Source organism: Physeter macrocephalus, chromosome 2, assembly GCF_002837175.3.
Source record: "Physeter macrocephalus isolate SW-GA chromosome 2, ASM283717v5, whole genome shotgun sequence".
NCBI classification, from domain to species: Eukaryota; Metazoa; Chordata; class Mammalia; order Artiodactyla; family Physeteridae; genus Physeter; species Physeter macrocephalus.
Window position 1 is genome coordinate 136,062,316 of NC_041215.1, and position 22,381 is coordinate 136,084,696.

At 63.1% G+C, this 22,381-nt stretch overlaps 2 protein-coding genes across 11 annotated transcripts in view; both read left to right on the forward strand.

Moving 5' to 3' along the window:
* Positions 1-9,511, forward strand: part of SCLY (selenocysteine lyase) — a 32,176-nt gene extending 22,665 nt beyond the window's left edge. For 9 of the 10 annotated variants that reach the window (XM_028483065.1, XM_028483025.1, XM_028483028.1 and 6 more), the window contains 5 exons: positions 2,738-2,774; positions 5,432-5,515; positions 5,960-6,059; positions 7,505-7,580; positions 8,443-9,511. In XM_028483065.1, coding sequence (XP_028338866.1) covers positions 2,738-2,774; positions 5,432-5,515; positions 5,960-6,059; positions 7,505-7,580; positions 8,443-8,596 — 451 coding nt within the window. In that variant the 3' untranslated portion in view covers positions 8,597-9,511. Of the gene's footprint in view, positions 1-2,737; positions 2,775-4,419; positions 5,356-5,431; positions 5,516-5,959; positions 6,060-7,504; positions 7,581-8,442 lie in introns of those variants that run through there. The other variant, XM_028483037.2, reaches the window with a different exon arrangement.
* Positions 9,512-10,496: 985 nt separating this feature from the next.
* Positions 10,497-22,381, forward strand: part of ESPNL (espin like) — a 34,960-nt gene continuing 23,075 nt past the window's right edge. The window contains exons 1-4 of the mRNA XM_024124633.3: positions 10,497-10,790; positions 12,042-12,232; positions 13,878-14,064; positions 21,096-21,278. Of these exons, the coding sequence (XP_023980401.1) occupies positions 10,497-10,790; positions 12,042-12,232; positions 13,878-14,064; positions 21,096-21,278 (855 nt within the window). The remainder of the gene's footprint in view (positions 10,791-12,041; positions 12,233-13,877; positions 14,065-21,095; positions 21,279-22,381) is intronic.

The following is a 22,381-nucleotide window of genomic DNA, read 5'->3' on the forward strand; positions in this document are numbered from 1 at the left end:
TCCGGAGCCTGTGCTCCGCAACGGGAGGGGCCACAACAGTGAGAGGCCCGCGTACTGCAAAAAAAAAAAAAAAAAAAATCATCAGTAAAATTGACAAACCTCTAGCAAGACTGACAAAGAAAACAAGAAGAAACAAATTGCCAATATCAAGAATGAAATAAGGTATCACTACAGACCCTACAGACATCAAAAGAATAATAAAGGAATACCACAAACAACCCTACACACATGAATTTGATAACTCAGATGAAGTGGACTACTTCGTCAAAAAGCTAACACAATTCACCTGATATGAGATAGCCTTTCAACATACGGTCCTGGAGCACTCAAGACATCCACAGGCAAAGTAGACCTCAACCTAAGTCTCACACCTTATAAAATGTAACTCAAAATAGATCGTGAACTGAAATGTAAAACATAAAACTATAAAACTTTTAGAAAAAAATAGGAAAAAATCTTCAGGATCTAGGGCTAAGCAAAGAGTTCTTAGACTTGACACCACAGCATAAAATGGATGCACTTGTGGTGTCAAGTCTAAGAACACCCAAAAATTGATAAGTGGAACTTCATCAAAATTTAAAACTTTTTGCTTTGCAAAAGACTTTGTTAAGAAGATGAAAAGACAAGCTACACATTAGGAGAAAATGTTTTCAAATGACAGCTCTGAAAAAGGACTAGGACCTAGAATATATAAAGAACTCTCAAAATTCAGCAGCAAAAAGACCCCAAACAATTCAGTCAGAAAATGGGCAAAAGCCAGGAGCACATTTCACCAAAGAGGATAGCAAATAAGCACATAAAAAGGTGTTCAACATCATGAGCTACTAGCGAAATACAAATTAAAACCACAAGGAGACACCATCACTACAGACTTGTCAGAATGGCTAATATAAAAAATAGTGACCACACCAAATGCTGGCGAAGACGGAAAGAAACTGGGTCATTCATACTTGGCTGGCTGGAACGTAAAATGGTACAGCTGCTCTGGAAAACAGTTTGGCAGTTTCTTTAAAAAGTAAATATTGCAACTGCCATACAACCCAGGAATTTCATTCCTGTACATTTATCCCAGAGAAACGAAGACTTATGTTCACAAGCAAAACCCATACACAGAAGTGTTTAGCAGCTTTATTTATAATAGCTACAAACTGCACACAACTCAGATGTCCTTTAATGAGTGACTGTTAAACCAGCGGGGGCACATCTGTGCCATGGGACCCTACTCAGTAATGAGAAGGAGTGAACCGTTGATACACAGTAGCCTGGAAGAATCTCCAGAGAATTTTGGTGGATGAAAAAAGCCAGTCCCTCAAAGTTATAAACTCTGTGATTCCATCTATATGACATTCTTGAAATGACAGAATTACAGATGTGGAGAACAGATTAGCGGTTGCCAGAGGTTAAAGAGGGAAGGGGGGCTGAAGGGTGTGGGTTATAAAAGTGGGTGTGGTTATAAAAGGCCAGCAGGAGGGGTCTTTGTGGTGGTGGGAATGTCTGTGTCTTGTCAGTATCCTGGTTGTGATACTGTCCTACAGTGTTACTTGGGGGAAACCGAGTAAAGGGTACGCAGGATGTCTCTGTGCTGTTTCTTACAATTGCATGTGAATCTACATTCTGTCAAAATAAAGAGTTCAATTTAAAAAGGAAGAAAGGCAGAACATCACCTGTGCCAGGAGCCATAGTGGGCAGCTCCATGGGTGGACAGGTGTGAGAGCAGGGTGTGCATGGCTCTGGGTGGGCGTGGAGGCGGGGACAGGCCTAACAGCAGCGCTGGGCTAGTGCGCGTGGGCTCCAGGTCCCGCACAGGGGCCCAGCTGGGCCACCCCGCCATGCCTACAGTCAGTCACAAGTCACAGGCCTTGAGAGGTGCTTCTGGTCTGACCGTAGCATCCTACAGAGAAGGGTGAGGCCCAAAGAGGGATGACATTCGGGATCTCCCAGCCTAGGACAGAGCCCGGAGCGCCTCGTTCTTCCCAAAGCACCCCCAGGCGTCGGAGCCCGTCTCCGGGGACAGTCCTGACCAATAAGCTTGTCCAAAGGTGATCAGCGGAATCTCGCTTCCTGTCATACCTGTGCTGTGAGCTCACTTACCTTGCTCTCTGGTAGTCAAGAAGCAGTAGCCAGCTCCAAAGGTTTAAGACAACTTTATTTAGCCAAAATGTAAACTTAAGAAAGTTAAGTTAATGTTTTGTTTTGTTTTTCCTGAAATAGAGTGAAGAGTTGTTTTTCAGTTTGTTACATCAGTGTATGGGAACCACTGGTCTCCGGGGGTGTTCCTGTCCCCTCCTGCACAGCCCCCCTGAGCACACACACTACGCCCCAAGTCTCTAGTAACAAAAGATTCATCCCGTATTACAGTTGAGAGGCTTCAGCTGAAACGTCAGCTGAAGGGAACGGGGTGGGGAGTGAGTTCCTCAGACCCTCACCTCGTTTGGCAGGGGACCGAAGAGGGGGGCTCTGGGGCCTGCAGTCGGAGGAGGGCTTGCTCCTGGGTAGGAGGCGGGTCCAGGTAGAATTGTCACTTGGACACCCACTGTATATTGCCCACGGTGGGCCATGTCTACTGTCCCTGGGCGATGACGAGGGTTTGGGGGCTGGCAGCTGCCCTTGTTTAGGAAAGATGTTGGTGTGACTGTTTTTATTTGAACACCTGACTTTCAGATAGACGGGATTCCTTCCGGGGATGTTTGTTTATCGCTTTGCATGGAAAGAGGATTGAATCCCTTGTCTCTTACAGGACAGAGAACACCCCGATGATTGCCGGCCTTGGGAAGGTAAGCCTTGGCGACCTCGGACAGCTGAAGCCGTTGCGTTGTCCATCGATGTCTTCCTCCTGTGTTTCCGCCTCACTCTCACGCCACTGCCACACCCACCACACTTCTGACACCAGATGTGCGGGGTTGGGGGTCCCCACCCAGCAATTCTGTGGCACCAGCTGAGTGTCCTACAATTCAACTCAATTCTGACACTGTCTACCCAGAGTTACTGTCAGAGCCCACAGGCTAAGGGCTCAGTTGTGGGCACCCACAACTTCAGATGCCAACTGTCACCTGTGCGTCTGACCAACCAGCTGTAAATCAGAGGTTCCCATGGCCCCCTCCTTGAGTTCCGTGTATTTGCTAGAACAGCTCACAGAACTCAGAAACTAGATTACTGGTTTATCATGAAAGGATATGATAAAGGATACAGGTGAACATCCAGAAGGAAGAGAAATGTAGGGCAGGGGATGTGGGAAGGGGCTTCCACGCCCTCTCCAGGCACCAGCCTCCTAGCACCTCTGTGATCAGCAACCTGGAGGCTCTCTGAACCCACACTGTTGAGGTTCTTATGGAGGCTTTGATCAGCCATCAACTCCATCTCCAGCCCCCCTCCCCTCTCTACAGAAATTCCAGGCTTCTAATCAGGGCTCGGTGACCAGCCCCTCTCCAGAGCCCACTCAGGGTCGCCTCATTAGAGCAAAGGACAGTGTCACCAGGAAGCCCCAAGGGACCTAGGGGCTCGGCAGCAGGAAGCAGAGCCCAAGGCCAAATATTAGAATCAAGGCTGCCCTTCATGCTCCGCTCGCCTAGAAAATTCCAAGGGTCTCGGGAGCTCTGCGCCTGGTCCAGGGCGGAGACCAGAGTGCATATTTTCTATGATCTCACAGCAGTTTCCCAGCAGCTTTAATAGGTATCCTGCTTTAGGAGAGATCACGTGCATGATCCCAAGAAACAGAGCAACATAAGAGCAACCTTGAATTTTATTTATCAACCTGGAGGTGTGCTTTTTAAGATCTGTGGAGTGGGTTTCAAACGCTTAGCATTTAAAAGGGAAGTGTATTTTCTCAAGTCTCTTCTAATATTAAAAGCAATGAGGTCATGACCACAGGTCGGCTCATCCCCTGGGTCCAGTTACCGCCCCCCCCAACCCCGAGATGGGGACAGAGGGGCAGCTTCTTGAAGATCTTCCTGAGGAGGATTAGACGGCGGCACAGCGGCAGCAGCAGGCCCCTCCGCTCCCTTCCGCAGCCGTGACCCTTTCCTCGCTCCTGGCTTGCACCTGTGCCCAGGCCCTCTGACCCTGCTGTCGCTGGGGGGGCGGCACACCATTGTCGCCCCCTCCCCTTGCCCAGCCTGGCCGTCCTCGGCGTGGTCCGGCTCGGGCACGCCCCGCCCCCTCTCGCCTGGGAGGTGTGTCCCGGCCCCCCTGGGGCGAGTCAGGTCTCTCCGCCGCCTTCCTCCACCCCCTCCCCGTGTGCCGGCTGAAGAAAGGCGCCCCCTGCGGCCGCCCGCTCCCCTGCACCCTCACAGCCCTCTGCCAGGGTGTTCCTCCCCCAGCCTTTAAAACCACCCTCCCCGGGTCCTCGGCCCCGTGGAGCAGCCGCACGCACTCTCGCCCCCACCGTCCTCCTGGCACCTGCTCCTTGCTCTTCCCCAGCAGCTGGTCGAGGAGGTCCCCATTTCGCCCTGCGACCTCCTGCAGCGGTGGGGCCGCGTCTCCCCCACAGGCTCCTTCTCTGCCTCTTCACCCGTCAGCCTCCTCTCCCTCGCTGTGCTCACCCTGCCCCGTGGCTCTGATGCCAGCCTGCGCGCCGGTCTTGGACTTGACGTCTCGGGGCACGTCCTGACCTGCTGGGAGGCCCACGTCCCCGCTGCTTCCTCAGCGTGTCCTCTGGGCCCACGGTGCGTCCTGCTCTCTCTCCCCGGTCGCTGGCGTCTCTCCCCGTGGTGCCTCCTACCACCCAGGCTCTCAGCTGAGGAATCCAGGAGGTGCCCTTGACCTGCCCTGTCCCGTCCCCCGCGCCTGCTGCAGCAGCCGGGCCTGCCTGTTCAGTCTCCACGAGACGCCCAGGACCTAACCCCTTGTACCGACCAGGCCAGAACGTCCCCGTCTTGTGCGTGGACGCCTCATCCATCCTCCACGTAGCGTCCAGTCTAGCACACAAATCGGAGCAGCTCGCCCCTTCCTCAGAATCCACGTGCATCTGCCTTGTAAAGTTTAGGCTCAGATCCCGCCTGTCATGGGGCCTCTGGGGCGCTGTCCCCCTCGCTCACCCTGTTCCAGGGGCGCTCGCCTTGCCCACTGCCCCGAGCTCCCGTCACGGCGCCCACCCGTCGCCCACCGTGGTCACCGCCTGCCTGGTGTGTCTGTCCCTCGGATGGATGTGCCTTCAGGACTGGGATGGCCTTTGGTCACTGGCTGGGGGCTCTCCAGTGCCTGGGGTATCCGGAAGCCTGAAAAAGTAAATTCCTGTTAACAAGTGAAGGGGACTCGGCACTTACCCTGGCCCCGGTCACACGGTCGGCGCGTACTGTGTGTTTGTGAGGTTCCAGAAAATGAGCAATTTGAGGCCATGCCACCTGTCTGTCTTCGGGGAGAATCACCTCTGCTGCTTAAAGCGGTCTTGCTCCCCTCGTTTTGCCGTAACTGAGGGGCCCTCCTGTGTCCCCAGGCGGCTGAGCTGGTGACAGAGAACTGCGAGGCCTACGAAGCCCACATGCGGGATGTACGCGACTACCTGGAGGAGAGGCTGGCGGTGAGTGCGCGGCCGCGAGACCCCCAAGCAGGGCTCCGGGCCGAGCGGCCTCTTCACAGACACGCGACAGAGATGCCAGAGACGGAATCTTTAGGGAGTGTGTGAAGACGACCCGGATGTGTTCAGCACTGTTTCCTCCCAGTCACCTGGGCCCTCCAGAGGCGGTCTCCCTGACTGTCCTCAGTAGATGCTTACCAGGAAGATAATCGTTGTGTGTGTGGAGGGTGAGGGTTATTTTCCTGCCACACCGTGTGGCTTGCGAGATCTTAGTTCCCCAACCAGGGACTGGACCCAGGCCCTCAGCAGTGAGAGTGTAGTGTCCTAACCACCGGACCGCCAGGGAATTCCCGAGAGTGAGGTTTCGTTTTCCAGAAAGTCTGAGGTTCAAACGGCTGGGGGGAGGGGGCTTCGAAGATGTTACTGCATATTCTGTTAATTTTCCAGGCAGAATTTGGTAAGAGAATCCATCTGAACAGCCAGTTCCCAGGCGCGGAGCGACTCCCCAACACCTGTAACTTCTCCATCCAGGGACCCCAGCTGCAAGGTGGCGACTGCCCCCAGCTCTCCCTGGCTGGGGGCCGGGCTGGGCCGGGCTGGGCACAGCTTGAGCTGTGGGGAGGCGTGGGCACTGGCCGAGGGCAGGGTCACGCCACCAGGCACCGTCCCGTGGTGGTGGGGCTCTGGGCACAGCTGCTGACATGCTCCGGGTGCTAAGGCTCTGGACGCAGCACAGCGGTGCTCAGCTCTCACAGGGTCCTAGCCCCGCCCCAAAGATGTGAGGGACGGAGATAAAGTGAACTGAATTTTAGGCTAGTTGGTCCATCTTTGTCTGCGATTTTTACAAAGCATTTTACGAGGGTCGGGAAAGTAGAGGCAACCAACCAAAAACTGGCTCAGAGTCAGGCTGAAGTGCAGATGTGTGGGCTTCGTTAGTTCCTGCGATCTCTGCCTCCCAGCTGCAGAAGTTAGGGTTCGGGTTAGGATCAGCCTTAGGACGACTCGTATCCCAGACGCGTGCAGGACTCGGCCGCCCGGGGTCCCTGAGGCTTGAGTCCAGGGTGTAGAGCATCCTGTTTGTCTGGGAGGAGATTACGGTGGCCCCGAGAGCACGGGAGAGCCGACCTGAAGGGCAGTTTTCACCTCTGAGAAGAAGAGGTCGTTGCCTCGTGGTCACTCTGAGAAACAGGGCAGCGTGTTTGGACCATGAAGAAACCCTGGGGCGGCCGTCACCGGGGCTGAAGTGCATCCTCGTTGGGAAGGAAGCACGTGGCAAACTCTCCAGCTCTCCCTGCCGTGGGAAGGGAAGTTCCTCCCTCTAATGTCTTGCCCCCCTTTTTCTGGGGGCAGACTTTATATTCTGTGATGACCTGTTAATTTAAATGAGACGGGCTGTTCATTTTAATTAAATCAGCAGTCATCGGTGTTGGGTTTTGTTTTGTTTTGTTTTTGTTTTTTTTTTTGGCCGCGCCACGTGGCTTGTGGGATTTTTAGTTCCCCGACCAGGGATCGAACCCGGGTCCTCGGCAGTAAGAGGGCAGAGTCCTACCCACTGGACCGCCAGGGAATTCCCATCATTGTATTTTTTTAATCTCTGTGCCTGTGAAGGAAGAGGGAAGCGCCTCCTAGCTTAACAGAGACAGCTTCCAGTGTCTCTCCCTTTAGAAAACGGAGACGTCAAGTTAGACATTATTACCAGGACAACACGTTATTCGGTCAGGCAGCTCGTCAGGATGCTGCGTGTCCTGCCAGGCAGCTGATGGATACCACATTCTCAAGGCCAGTCCTATGAGGCCGAAGAGTGTCTGCTTTTCTGCAGCCCGGGGCAGAGGAAGCGCTTCTGTGGTTTCTCTCACCTGCCGTCAGAGGGACCTGTGCCCTGGGGTTCCGTCGTCGGGTGGTACGAGGGAGGGAGCCTCCAAACTTGCAGCAGGGAAGAGAGGCAGCCCCCGCCTGGACTCCACCTCAGGGGCTCTGTGCTCTGTCTCCTAGGCCGCTTGGTGCTGGCCCAGTGCAGGACGCTGCTGGCCAGCACGGGGGCTGCGTGCCACTCGGACCATGGAGACCGGTGAGTGCTCTCCACGTACTTGGCCGCCGCATCCAGGGCGCATCCGGCTCCAGGTTTGGGCAGCTCTGCAGCCTAGCAGGGACGTGGACAGGGACCAGGCAGCGCGGGCCCTCGGGAGGAAGGGGCGGGAGCTGCAGCCTACAGGGGCCCCCGGGCCGGACTGGGAGACGGGCAGCAGGGCTCAGCGTGGGGCGGGGAGAGGGGAGGGGGGCGGGCTGGGGCAGCAGGGCCAGGCTGCAGGGCCCGCTTCAGCCTCAAGAACACTGGCAGCTGTGACCAGATTTGGGTTCAGATCACGCCCCCTGCCGGGAGGGGAGGGGGCGGAGCCTGGGGCCTGGGCATCCGGAGCAGCCCTGCTGCAGGAAGAGAAGGGGCTCGGTTTCTTGGGGGGCCTGCAGGCGGGAGTAGAGCTGGGTGCGGCCACCTGGGCTCTGGAGAGAGCAGAGCTGTGGTCGTGATGAGCAAGAGGCCTCGGTTCGAGGCCAGGGCACCGGGGCCACGCTCAGCACTGACTTGGGTGGGCCGCAGCCTCCAGTGTCTGCAGGAGGCCGGCCCTCTGCCTCGCGTGTGGCTCTGTGTCCCCTCCGGGAACCGGGAACCGAGCCCGCTAGCTCCTTGGAGACGGGAGCTACCACTGTACCCCGGGCTCCGGCTCTCGGGTGCAGGGGCCAACGGCCGCCTCTGCTCCCGGGGCCGGGGTCTGCGCCGGGGTAGGCCCGGCTGGAGAGCAGGGGGGCTTTGAGCCGGCCCTTGGCGACGGTGGGCCAAAGAGTGTGCGTGGCCAGTGGGGAGCCGGCAGAGGACACGCGGCAGCCTGGGAGAGCCCGGGTCCCGACGGCTGGCCCGTCTCCCCGCCCCACAGGCCATCCCCGGTGCTGCTGGGCTGCGGCGTCCCCTTGGACCTGGCCAGGAACGCCGTCCGGCTCAGCGTGGGCCGCAGCACCACCCAGGCTGAAGTGGACCTCGTCGTGCAGGACCTGAAGCAGGCGGTGGCCCGGCTGGAGGGCCAGGCCTAGTGCCCCGGGCGGTGCCAGAAGGAGTCCTCCTCTCGTCCCAGAGCGTGTGGGCTCCGGGCTCCCTCCCGTCCCTTGGTCAGTGAGGGAGCGGGTCTGCTGCGCCCACAGACGCCACCGGTGCTGAGGGGCCCAGGACGAGATGCCCTCGTGGGACCGTCCCTGTCACTGCTGCCCAGTGGCACCAGTTGGATTAGAAACGCTTTAGCCGCGTCCACGCTCCCCCCTCTGGGAAGTGGGGCGAGCTTGTTATAAGCACGCCCTTCCTGGAAGGTGGCATTTTTATCCGAAAGGTAAAATCCTAGTATTTATAATTGATTGTCAGCTGCTCTCATGGAAATAGGAACCCTGGTTTTTGGCTGCTGTCCTGGCCTCTGTGCACCTGTTGGCTGAGAGGTCGGTCCCTCCTCACCCCCATGGCCCTTCTCAAGCCCCTTCCAGAGGGTGGGGGCCCCTGCGGTCAGGCCCCCTCCCCGCTTGGCGTCCCCCCGCTTCCCGGGCCTGCCCATCCTCCTGATCACTTGCTGGTCACTCGGGCCATCGACCACTGGGCGCCCTCTCTCCCAGTCCGCAGGCCCCTCCCGTCCCTTCCATTCGATCATTTACTCAGGGTTTCAGCTCAGCGGTCAGAGTCACGGGCGGCGGCGCCTGCGTGATGCTGGGTCATTCCCAAGGCGGAAAATCGTGTATCCCTCGCTCAGCTCCCATCTCAGTTGTATTTGCGGGAGGATTCTTTGATCTTCACAGAGGCATTGTGGTGTCTGATTCACATCAAATGTCTTGTCTATGGAGACATTTACGTAGGAGTGGTTTTTTAATTGAATAACACTTTTAACGTGCGGTTGAAAGGTGCAAGGAACTTCATGATGGCACTGAGGAGACAACCATCAGAAATCAGATGAACTAATAAAAGCTTCCAATGCCTATTTTGGACATTTTGTGGTTCTTCTAGTGGGCGCTTCTCTTGGGGGCACCAGTGTGTCTGCGCCGGCTGGGGGGTGGGGTCAGACCCACTGCTCACTGCATAATCACGCTTCAGCTTCAGGAACTCGGCTTGCGACTGTGTCTCTGGGAGCTCTAGAAAGGTCCCTAACATGCAGCATCCTGCTTCCGCCAGGCAAAGGCTGTGGTGTCCCGATTCCCCCAGCAAAGAACTATGGGTGTCCAGCCCCACGGAAGCGAACAGTCTGGAAAAAGATGCTTGGCAGCTCTGAAAGATGCACTCGGGACCTTTAGCTGCAGCCCCAGAGACTCTGGGTCAGGGCCCTGTGCCTGTCACCGGCCTGGGGAGCAGCTGCTGTCCGGGGGTTCGCGGAGCCTCCAAGGCCAGCTGAGGCCAGGATCCAGCATAGATTTCCCAGGGGCCAGGCAGGCCCCCAGCTCCCGGTGGGTGACACCACGCCCCAAACACTTAAGGTCCCCAGAAAGGGCTCCACTTGGATGGCTCTGCCCTCCTGTGAGAAGGTGGCCTCCCAGGGCCCAGCACAGCCCTCAGGGCGGCTGCCCCCAGCCTGGGGGAAGCAGACGCTCGGGAGCCTACGGCTTTCTGGAAAGGACACCATCACTGTGGACACCCGCTCGACGCGGGAAGTCCATCCCAGCTCTCGCTCCATGGGAGGAGGAGGCGTGGGCCAGCACAGGGCAGTGTCCCCCGGGCCAGCGCCCATCGCCAACCCAAACCCGGTGTGAGCCCTCCCCCGCGCCCTCAGGCCACCGCAGCTCCGGGCGCCGCGGGAGCGGCTGGGCTGCGGAGGCCCGGTCCCCAAGGCCTGTCCCCCCCACCCCCGCCGCCTCCCATCTGCCCTCTGCGCTGCTTATCAGGTAACCCGAGCCGGGAGCCACGTCCACGCCTGAAACAGGAAGCCCGGGCCTGTGTGTGAGTCGAGGAGAGCCGGCCGGGCGGATGGGGGAGCAGCGGGCGCTCGCGGCCGCCAAGGATGGGGACCTGGCCACCCTGGAGCGGCTGCTGGAGGCGGGTGCCCTGGGCCCGGGCGTCACCGACGCCCTGGGGGCCGGCCTGGTGCACCACGCCACCCGGGCCGGCCACCTGGCCTGCGTCAAGTTCCTGGTGCAGCGGGCCCAGCTGCCCAGCAACCAGCGGGCCCATAATGGGGCCACGCCGGTGCATGACGCCGCCGCCACCGGCAGCCTGGCCGAGCTGTGCTGGCTGGTGCGCGAAGGGGGCTGCGGTCTGCAGGTGAGCTGGGCGGGAAGGTGGCCACGGGGGGACCCGTGTCCATGGGGGGACCCGTGTCCATGGGGATCGAGGGAGGCGTGAGCCGAGAGCCGGATCCGGAGCCCTCGGCCTCCTCTGGGCACCTCGGCCCTGGGCTGTCCCTCTCGGGGAGTCACCACGCGGACCCCACGGCACGGCCAGTGGCGTCCGTCTCTGCCCCACTTCCCTCCACCCCCAAAGTGGGCACCTCCTAAACGCCCTCGCGTTCCCCAGCGCCCAGCACAGAGGGCCACCCTTGTTCTTTCTCCCCGCGCCCCACCCAGGAGCGCCTGGCCTTGCCACTGGCGATCTCACGGGCCCTTATCAGGCCTGATCCGTGGGGCCTGTTTCCGAAGGGTCTGGAAAAGGGTCCGTACGAAGGGAAGCCAGGCGGGCGCCCGGGCCCCGGTGGGTGACGGCACAGGCGCAGCTGTGGGGTCAGTGGGACGAGAAGCTTGATGTAAAGAGAAGAGTCTCAGGGCTGGGTGACGGTCTGTCAGGGGCCTTTCCACCCCGCCCGCCTCTCGCTTCTCCTGCCGGCCCGGTGGCTGCTCCGTGCGTGGGTGAAGGGCCACGAGAGGTCGGTGAGCCAGCTCTGACGGTGTGAGGACGTCCGCCCAGAGCCCGGAGCCGGGGGCGGGTGTGGACTCAGCGCTCGCTCGCAGCCCGAGGGTCCCAGCAGCCTCCGAGCCGTCCTCATCCTCATCCTCAGCGGCTCTTCCCACAACCCCGAGGGCGGGCGCGGGGCCCCTCTGTGCCTGGGAGAACGCCCAGCTCTGCCAGAGGCCCACGGTGGATAGGGTCCCCGGCAGGAGGACTCGGGGGCCGGCGGGTGGGCGCTCAGTGGGGGTGGGGCAGAGGCCCGGAGACGCAGCCCTGCACACAGGGAGGCCACCGGCCCGGCGCGGGCGCAGCGGGGCGAGCGGAGGCCTTTCTGACTGCGAGCAGAGAAGGGGAGGAGCTCGGAGGCTCAGGATCAGGGACTTGGACCCCAAAGACCTGGACTTGACCCTGCCCTGCCGCCGACCTCGAGCAGGTGGCCGGGCTCCGTCCCCGAGACCTCCCTGCGCACGCCCGCGGTGGGGCACGCCGGCGGGAGGGGCGGGGCGGAAGCTCTCGGGCGGGGTCCCGGGCGGTGCGGTCCCGGGCGGCTGGCTCTGGCCACAGCGGTGCTGCCCGGCAGGGCTGGGTCCGGGCCCGCCGCCCGCTCACCGCCCGACCGTGCCTCCGTAGGACCGAGACTCCTCGGGCGTCTCCCCGCTGCACCTGGCCGCCCGCTTCGGACACCCGGTGCTGGTGGAGTGGCTGCTGCGAGAAGGCCACGCGGCCACGCTGGAGACGCTGGAGGGGGCCTTGCCGCTGCACCACGCCGCCGTCAGCGGGGACCTGACCTGCCTGAAGCTCCTGACGGCCGCCCACGGCAGGTGAGGAGCCGCAGCGCCGCCTGTTGGGCGGCCCGGGGGTGCAGGTGCTGGGGAGGCCGCGCCGCGGGGGCGGAGGAGGAGGGGCTGCCGCCTTGGAGGCGGGCCTTGGGGGCGGGGGGAGTGTGGAGGGGCACGGCTGGAGCCAAGGCGCGGGCGGAGAGCGCTCGGGGTGAGGCTCGGAGCGTGGAGGGGGCGGTGCGAGCGGCGAGGAAGCTGCTACAGCAGTCAGAGCAGGAGGCGCTCCATATGCTCAGGCAGCTCGCGGCCCTGCCTGGGGGCGTCTCAGGGCCCGGCTTCCCCTGGCTGGGAGGGTGGCCCCCTCTAGTCACCCGAAGGGAGCAGAGGCTGTGCAGTGGACTTGGGGTCCCCGTCAGGTCGGCCTGAGTTCTCCCTCCACACTGTCCTGTTCCTGACACTGTGAACCCCTGTCCCACCGCCTGGAGTTGGTGGATGGCGAGGCGGGGGCAGGGGGCAGCAGGGCTCCCCTTCCTCATCGTGGGCACCGCTGTGGTCCTTGCCCCCCACAAAAGATACCCTGGGCACACAACGGGCCATCTAGGGTGCCGTGCACGTGGCCTGCCCCCCACCGTCTGTTCTCAGGGCTACTGCCCTGGCTGCGGGTGGGACTCTGTGTCCACCCCACACCTGACCTGGCCTTTATCCCCCGAACCCGCCTGCCTCTGTAACCACACCCCTTCTCCTTCTGCGGGGCCTCTTGTTGGCCGGCTGGCTGTCCTGGTCACCCCACGGTTGTTCCCGGATGAGGCCGGACAGCTCAGCTGTGGAGCAGTGTTCCTGTTCCTGGCCCTTCCCGTCCCGACCCCTCGGCAAAGGCCTTCGGGACTCGCTTCTGCGGATCTTCCCCAGAGCGTCCACACCAGCTGCCCCGGGCGCGGCCGGCCACAGAGTGGCTCTTAGACCGGCAGCTTTAGAAGCAGTGTCTGTCATTTGAAAAGTGGAAGATTTCACGCTAAAGCACACGGGAAGGTCTCCCGCCCCAGGGCCCACATTCCCACCGGCTCCGACCACAGGACCTAGACGTGAAGCCTTTGTCAGCAGGGCGTGGGTCCGGTTTGGGGAGGGGGCTGCCCTGGGGACCGAGAACTCTCCTGGGCCTGCAGCACCATGGAGGCAAAGCCGGACGCAGGAAATCTGACGACCCTGCCCCAGTCCGTCCACATCGGGGCCTGGAATTCGGATGCCAGGGCTGGGCACCACAGAAGGGCTAGTGTCCTGCTCACTGGCCCCTTGCACAGAGCAGGCCCCCAGCTCTGGAGGTTCCCTGACCCAGCCACTGCAGGCCCTGCTGGGCTAGTCACCCCCTAAGAAGCGCCCGCTGCTGGCCAACCCCCGGCGTCGCGCGCATCTTGATGGGGAGTGGGGGTGGGGCAGGGGGAGGGGAAGCTGGATTCCGGCGGCCCGTGTGCCCACCTCAGCCCCCACCCCGTGCCCTTGCGCCGTGCGCAACCTGGGCACCGCTACAGGTGGCCGGCTGGGCCCCTCACCTCAGCCGGGAAGCGGGGTGGCCGCAACAGCTCAGCCAGGTGCCGGGACGCCCCTCCCCGATCTGGGCCCTTGGCTGGAGCGGCTCCCCGCGACCCGACCCCCGGGCCGAGCACCCTCTGAACCCCGCCCTCCTCCACAGCGGCGTGAACCGGCGGACGCGCAGCGGCGCCTCCCCGCTCTACCTGGCCTGCCAGGAGGGCCACCTGCACCTGGCCCAGTTCCTGGTGAAGGACTGCGGCGCCGACGTGCACCTGCGCGCCCTCGACGGCATGAGCGCCCTGCACGCCGCCGCTGCCCGCGGCCACTACTCGCTCGTCGTCTGGCTGGTAAGGGGCCGCCGGGGGCTTGGGCAGGGGAGGGCCGGGAAGGCTGGCCCCTCGCCTGCAGAACCGCCTTCGAGCGAGTGGCGCCCGGCTGGGGTGGGCGCGGCGCACCCAAACTGGGTCTCGGTTTGCCCGCAGGAAGTCCGAGGACCCACACGGTGGTTGGGGGAGCAGATGGGCCGGCCCGTGGCTCAGAGCTCCCATGTGCCAGGCCCAGTCTCGGCCCCGGGGTGCAGCCCGGAGCCCACAGCTTTGACTGGAGGTGGCTACGGACTGAAAGTCAGCCCCTGCAGGACCGTGGGCGTGTGCAGGGCCCCCTGGGGGCTCTCCTGCCCCTCCCCCAGGAGTCCTGGTGGGTCTCCTGGGTGCTCTCAGGGTCGGTGGCACCCAGCTGCTCTGTCTCTGGCACAGGCAGTGCCTGGCCCTGGCCATTTGGAGCCCAGGGCCAGGCCCCACCCCTCTTGCCCTCTGGACCCACGGAAGGGTCACCCAGGCCTCTTTCCAGAAGGAACACAGAGTGACCCAGCTTGGGGAGGACGCCTTCCGCCAGGACTTCTTCCAGGGCTGAGGACTTCCGGGCTCCGCCACCAAAAACCTGGCCTGGTGGGGTGTCTGGGAGCCCTGAGGGTCCATTACAGAGACCCGGCCAAGTCTCAGAGTGGGGAGGTCTCTCTGGGGAGGGGCAGAGCTGAGGCTGTGCAGGAGGTGGCTGGGCAGGGGGTGGGCCCCAAAGCAGGTTCCTGGAGGAGCGGGGGCCCAGCTCAGTCACAGTTGGGAGAGCCCGTGGGGCGGGGTGTGGCGGAAAGGCAGACCGAGGCCCCGGGAGGACCTGGGCTCTTTCCTGGGGCACTGGGGAGCCGCTGAAGGGCTGCGAGCTGGGAGCCCAGGGTCTGCTGGCATCTCTGAAGGTCACGCAGGTCACTGGTGGAGAAGGGAGAGCCCTTCCTCACTCAGAACCTCCCTCCCTTCGCGTGGGGCCTGCTTTTCCAGCCCTCCCTCCAGCAGGCCGGCCTCCCTGCCCCAGGGACCTTTGCACGTGCTGCACCCTCTGCCTGGTGACAGCTCCCCAGGTGTGCCTCCCCCCACTGCATCCCTCGTCCACCTGTTTAGGATGGCAGCCACCTGGCCCAGCACCCCGTCCTGCTCTCCTGCTGTCTTTCCTGCGCCAACGCTGATAAACGTGTTTGACTTCATCTTGGTGGTTGTCTATTCCCACCCCAGGCTGTAAGTTCCAGCAGCTCCAGGAAGCAGTGGCGCAGCCCTGCTGCTGCGTTCCTTGTGCCTGGCTCATGGTAAGGCTCCAGAGATGTTTGATGAGTGAGTGAAGGAGGGAAGGAATCTGGCCTCCAGCCACTCACCTTGGCCTCAGAGGCCACCAGCAGTTGCCTCCAGCCTGCCTTCGCTGCTGGATCTCCCAGGCTGGCCTTAGCCCCTCAGGCAGCCACACCTTCGTACAGGCTGTGTCCCCTCCCGGCCCCCTTTCTGCAGCTCCTCCTACACGGCCAGCTCCTCTGGCAGGAGAAAACTCTGCGGCTCCTGCTGCACTACGAGCCGTCCTCATCCTCATCCTCAGCGGCTCTTCCCACAACCCCGAGGGCGGGCGCGGGGCCCCTCTGTGCCTGGGAGAACGCCCAGCTCTGCCAGAGGCCCACGGTGGATAGGGTCCCCGGCAGGAGGACTCGGGGGCCGGCGGGTGGGCGCTCAGTGGGGGTGGGGCAGAGGCCCGGAGACGCAGCCCTGCACACAGGGAGGCCACCGGCCCGGCGCGGGCGCAGCGGGGCGAGCGGAGGCCTTTCTGACTGCGAGCAGAGAAGGGGAGGAGCTCGGAGGCTCAGGATCAGGGACTTGGACCCCCAAAGACCTGGACTTGACCCTGCCCTGCCGCCGACCTCGAGCAGGTGGCCGGGCTCCGTCCCCGAGACCTCCCTGCGCACGCCCGCGGTGGGGCACGCCGGCGGGAGGGGCGGGGCGGAAGCTCTCGGGCGGGGTCCCGGGCGGTGCGGTCCCGGGCGGCTGGCTCTGGCCACAGCGGTGCTGCCCGGCAGGGCTGGGTCCGGGCCCGCCGCCCGCTCACCGCCCGACCGTGCCTCCGTAGGACCGAGACTCCTCGGGCGTCTCCCCGCTGCACCTGGCCGCCCGCTTCGGACACCCGGTGCTGGTGGAGTGGCTGCTGCGAGAGGGCCACGCGGCCACGCTGGAGACGCTGGAGGGGGCCTTGCCGCTGCACCACGCCGCCGTCAGCGGGGACCTGACCTGCCTGAAGCTCCTGACGGCCGCCCACGGCAGGTGAGGAGCCGCAGCGCCGCCTGTTGGGCGGCCCGGGGGTGCAGGTGCTGGGGAGGCCGCGCCGCGGGGGCGGAGGAGGAGGGGCTGCCGCCTTGGAGGCGGGCCTTGGGGGCGGGGGGAGTGTGGAGGGGCACGGCTGGAGCCAAGGCGCGGGCGGAGAGCGCTCGGGGTGAGGCTCGGAGCGTGGAGGGGGCGGTGCGAGCGGCGAGGAAGCTGCTACAGCAGTCAGAGCAGGAGGCGCTCCATATGCTCAGGCAGCTCGCGGCCCTGCCTGGGGGCGTCTCAGGGCCCGGCTTCCCCTGGCTGGGAGGGTGGCCCCCTCTAGTCACCCGAAGGGAGCAGAGGCTGTGCAGTGGACTTGGGGTCCCCGTCAGGTCGGCCTGAGTTCTCCCTCCACACTGTCCTGTTCCTGACACTGTGAACCCCTGTCCCACCGCCTGGAGTTGGTGGATGGCGAGGCGGGGGCAGGGGGCAGCAGGGCTCCCCTTCCTCATCGTGGGCACCGCTGTGGTCCTTGCCCCCCACAAAAGATACCCTGGGCACACAACGGGCCATCTAGGGTGCCGTGCACGTGGCCTGCCCCCCACCGTCTGTTCTCAGGGCTACTGCCCTGGCTGCGGGTGGGACTCTGTGTCCACCCCACACCTGACCTGGCCTTTATCCCCCGAACCCGCCTGCCTCTGTAACCACACCCCTTCTCCTTCTGCGGGGCCTCTTGTTGGCCGGCTGGCTGTCCTGGTCACCCCACGGTTGTTCCCGGATGAGGCCGGACAGCTCAGCTGTGGAGCAGTGTTCCTGTTCCTGGCCCTTCCCGTCCCGACCCCTCGGCAAAGGCCTTCGGGACTCGCTTCTGCGGATCTTCCCCAGAGCGTCCACACCAGCTGCCCCGGGCGCGGCCGGCCACAGAGTGGCTCTTAGACCGGCAGCTTTAGAAGCAGTGTCTGTCATTTGAAAAGTGGAAGATTTCACGCTAAAGCACACGGGAAGGTCTCCCGCCCCAGGGCCCACATTCCCACCGGCTCCGACCACAGGACCTAGACGTGAAGCCTTTGTCAGCAGGGCGTGGGTCCGGTTTGGGGAGGGGGCTGCCCTGGGGACCGAGAACTCTCCTGGGCCTGCAGCACCATGGAGGCAAAGCCGGACGCAGGAAATCTGACGACCCTGCCCCAGTCCGTCCACATCGGGGCCTGGAATTCGGATGCCAGGGCTGGGCACCACAGAAGGGCTAGTGTCCTGCTCACTGGCCCCTTGCACAGAGCAGGCCCCCAGCTCTGGAGGTTCCCTGACCCAGCCACTGCAGGCCCTGCTGGGCTAGTCACCCCCTAAGAAGCGCCCGCTGCTGGCCAACCCCCGGCGTCGCGCGCATCTTGATGGGGAGTGGGGGTGGGGCAGGGGGAGGGGAAGCTGGATTCCGGCGGCCCGTGTGCCCACCTCAGCCCCCACCCCGTGCCCTTGCGCCGTGCGCAACCTGGGCACCGCTACAGGTGGCCGGCTGGGCCCCTCACCTCAGCCGGGAAGCGGGGTGGCCGCAACAGCTCAGCCAGGTGCCGGGACGCCCCTCCCCGATCTGGGCCCTTGGCTGGAGCGGCTCCCCGCGACCCGACCCCCGGGCCGAGCACCCTCTGAACCCCGCCCTCCTCCACAGCGGCGTGAACCGGCGGACGCGCAGCGGCGCCTCCCCGCTCTACCTGGCCTGCCAGGAGGGCCACCTGCACCTGGCCCAGTTCCTGGTGAAGGACTGCGGCGCCGACGTGCACCTGCGCGCCCTCGACGGCATGAGCGCCCTGCACGCCGCCGCTGCCCGCGGCCACTACTCGCTCGTCGTCTGGCTGGTAAGGGGCCGCCGGGGGCTTGGGCAGGGGAGGGCCGGGAAGGCTGGCCCCTCGCCTGCAGAACCGCCTTCGAGCGAGTGGCGCCCGGCTGGGGTGGGCGCGGCGCACCCAAACTGGGTCTCGGTTTGCCCGCAGGAAGTCCGAGGACCCACACGGTGGTTGGGGGAGCAGATGGGCCGGCCCGTGGCTCAGAGCTCCCACGTGCCAGGCCCAGTCTCGGCCCCGGGGTGCAGCCCGGAGCCCACAGCTTTGACTGGAGGTGGCTACGGACTGAAAGTCAGCCCCTGCAGGACCGTGGGCGTGTGCAGGGCCCCCTGGGGGCTCTCCTGCCCCTCCCCCAGGAGTCCTGGTGGGTCTCCTGGGTGCTCTCAGGGTCGGTGGCACCCAGCTGCTCTGTCTCTGGCACAGGCAGTGCCTGGCCCTGGCCATTTGGAGCCCAGGGCCAGGCCCCACCCCTCTTGCCCTCTGGACCCACGGAAGGGTCACCCAGGCCTCTTTCCAGAAGGAACACAGAGTGACCCAGCTTGGGGAGGACGCCTTCCGCCAGGACTTCTTCCAGGGCTGAGGACTTCCGGGCTCCGCCACCAAAAACCTGGCCTGGTGGGGTGTCTGGGAGCCCTGAGGGTCCATTACAGAGACCCGGCCAAGTCTCAGAGTGGGGAGGTCTCTCTGGGGAGGGGCAGAGCTGAGGCTGTGCAGGAGGTGGCTGGGCAGGGGGTGGGCCCCAAAGCAGGTTCCTGGAGGAGCGGGGGCCCAGCTCAGTCACAGTTGGGAGAGCCCGTGGGGCGGGGTGTGGCGGAAAGGCAGACCGAGGCCCCGGGAGGACCTGGGCTCTTTCCTGGGGCACTGGGGAGCCGCTGAAGGGCTGCGAGCTGGGAGCCCAGGGTCTGCTGGCATCTCTGAAGGTCACGCAGGTCACTGGTGGAGAAGGGAGAGCCCTTCCTCACTCAGAACCTCCCTCCCTTCGCGTGGGGCCTGCTTTTCCAGCCCTCCCTCCAGCAGGCCGGCCTCCCTGCCCCAGGGACCTTTGCACGTGCTGCACCCTCTGCCTGGTGACAGCTCCCCAGGTGTGCCTCCCCCCACTGCATCCCTCGTCCACCTGTTTAGGATGGCAGCCACCTGGCCCAGCACCCCGTCCTGCTCTCCTGCTGTCTTTCCTGCGCCAACGCTGATAAACGTGTTTGACTTCATCTTGGTGGTTGTCTATTCCCACCCCAGGCTGTAAGTTCCAGCAGCTCCAGGAAGCAGTGGCGCAGCCCTGCTGCTGCGTTCCTTGTGCCTGGCTCATGGTAAGGCTCCAGAGATGTTTGATGAGTGAGTGAAGGAGGGAAGGAATCTGGCCTCCAGCCACTCACCTTGGCCTCAGAGGCCACCAGCAGTTGCCTCCAGCCTGCCTTCGCTGCTGGATCTCCCAGGCTGGCCTTAGCCCCTCAGGCAGCCACACCTTCGTACAGGCTGTGTCCCCTCCCGGCCCCCTTTCTGCAGCTCCTCCTACACGGCCAGCTCCTCTCGCAGGAGAAAGCTCTGCGGCTCCTGCTGCACTAACTTTCCTGTGTTTGGCCCCGCCCGGGCCGTTGGGTGGAGTTGTCCTTATGTCCCCTCACTGTAGTTCAGATCTTGGCCTCCCAGAAACGTGCCTGTCCCCAGACCTGGACTCCTCGCCCTGCGGGAGCCTGAGTCCCGGTCATCTCTGGCCGCAGGGCCACAGACGCAGCAGGTGCTCAGCCAGTGGTGTGGGAGTGAGCCAGTGGGCTGTGCAGGGCTCGGAGCAGCGGCTCGGAGCAGCGGCGGTGCCCCGGAGCAGGGGGACGGTGGGCAGGAGGGAAAAACGCCCACCGAGTCCCGTGGGGCCCCATAGGGGCTCATCCTGGGGAGAAACAGCTGGGGCCACGGGGTCCCAGGGCCGGGACGGCTTCTCCAGATGTGACTCCCCATCCCCGCCTCCTGCAGGATGGCCCGAGAGGGGAGGGGGCAGCGTCCAGCCTGGCTCACGCACTCAGCGCTGGGCACCCCTCCCTTCGGGGAGCTGGCCGATGGGAGGGTCCTTGTTCCCGGCTCACTGTCCTTTCTCTAACAGACACGTTTGGATGTCGGGTCAGCCAGCATTTGGCTGCCGTGACCAGTGCATTAAACCACTAAAAGTTTGTCCCTCCCACGTAGAGGCCGTTGACACTGGGTCACATCTCTGCTGTTCTCCTGGCCTCTCCCTCATGGTGAAAGTTGGCCGCGTTCAAGGCAGGAAGGGGAGAAAAGGGGGTGACACCACATCCACCAGCCCCTTCTATCAGCAAAGGCAGAAGAAGAGCCCCTTACGTCTCACTGTCACATGGCTGCCCCGGTGCACGCGGTCCACTGCGCGCCCACAGGCCTGGCCCGGCGCCGTGCACCGGAGCCCACTGGTGTCCTCACAGAGGGGCAGCTGGGGGCCCGTGAGGAGGGCCGGCCGGAAGTCACTCATGTGGCTGCCAGCAGGACGGGGCCCAGGCCGCAGGGTGACCAGCCTTGGGCGCACCATGAGGAAGGCTGCTCAGGACCCGCCTCCCAGCACCCCTGCATCTTTGCGCTGGAGGCGTGATCAGGTTACAAACAGGCCTGGTGCCAGGATGTCCTTTCCCTCCCCCCCTCCCTCCCTCCCTCCCTCAGCAAACATCTGTTTACTGTCGCTTAGGTGCTGCCAAAGGCATTTCTTTATTTGATATGTGAAACCAGCCCCTGGGGGTGTTCAGCTTACGGTCAGGGCTGGGGCAGATTTGGGGACCGTGGAGCCTCCCAGCAAAATCACCGAGCTCACTTCCTCCCATGCTGCCCGGGACGCGCCAGGAGGAGCCAGCTCTGTCCCAGGGCTTCCTGCCCCGAGGTAGGAGTGGCCACCCCCGTCCAGCCTCAGCTGGCCCATCGCCCCTCCTCCGCCCTCAGGTCACCTTCACGGACATCGGCCTGACGACACGGGATAACGAGGGGGCCACCGTCCTCCACTTTGCCGCTCGAGGCGGCCACACGCCCATTCTAGACCGGCTCTTGCTGATGGGCGCCCCCATCATGAGAGACTCCTGGGGTGGGACCCCTCTCCATGACGCAGCGGAGAACGGGCAGATGGAGGTGAGGCCCGGGGCCGGGGGAGGATGCACGGTGGGCCTGGGGGGCCTCCGAGAGCCAGCAGTCCTGGAAGGCTTCCTATGAATAAGTCGTTTAACCCTCACCACAACCCTGTAGAATAGATGTTATTAGTCCCCTTTTACAGACAGGTAAACTGAGGCTCAGAGGGCCAGTCGCTTGCCCAGGATCCAGACTCTGATCTATCGGGGAACAAAATCCGTGCTCTCGGCCCCTCCCTTCGCACAGAGACTCCCTGGGTGCCCGCTCAGGGAGTCGTCTCCCTGCCGGTCCTCCCCGGAGGGCCTTTTAGCTGCTGGCCCCCTGACGTGAGCAGCCTGGGAGCAGAGCCCTGCCGGGGGTGTGAGGTTAGCCCCTTCGCTGTGATCCAGATAGACCCTGGGGGCTCCTATGGCCCAGTTCCCAGGAAACAGCATCCAGAAATCCAGAGCAGGCAGGGATGGTGTTCAAATATTTAAGGTCCAACGCTGGGAATAGACCTGGCCATCAGCCACTGGCCCCGCACTGGCATCACCTACCCCCTGACCTCCTGTAAAGGCAAGGCTGTATCCGAGGGGAATGCACAGGTTGACTCTTCCACCTGCCCCACCCAGGCCCACACAGCAGGGCTCCGAACTGAGTCAGCTCATCCCATGACGTCTCCCGGGCTTTCCCGTGTCATCTCCACAGCCCCCAGGGCTCAGCCTGCTGCATCTGCAGTCCTGAGAAATGTGCTCCTGGTCCAGGAAAGGCTAGTCAAGGGGGAGAGCTTTACTGAGGTGCAACCGAGTATCCCATTTTTGGGCCTACGGTTCTGGACAGCTGTTTCCAGCTGGAACCCAGAGTGTTCCTGGGGCCCAGTCTGAGCAGCGTTGTGTAAAAGCAGCACAGGGCAGCCACCAAGAGTCGTGGGAAGGCACATGGTCCTTTTGAAGAATCAGAAAGAGACCCAATCCTGCTCATGGCAGTGCTGCTGAAAATTGTCTTCCTCTGACCCTCAGGAGTCCTGGGGCCCCTCCTGCTCTCCACCCCAGCACCCCTCCACCCCTGCACCCCTCCACCCCACCACCCTTCCACCCCAGCGCCCCTCCACCCCTGCACCCCTGCAC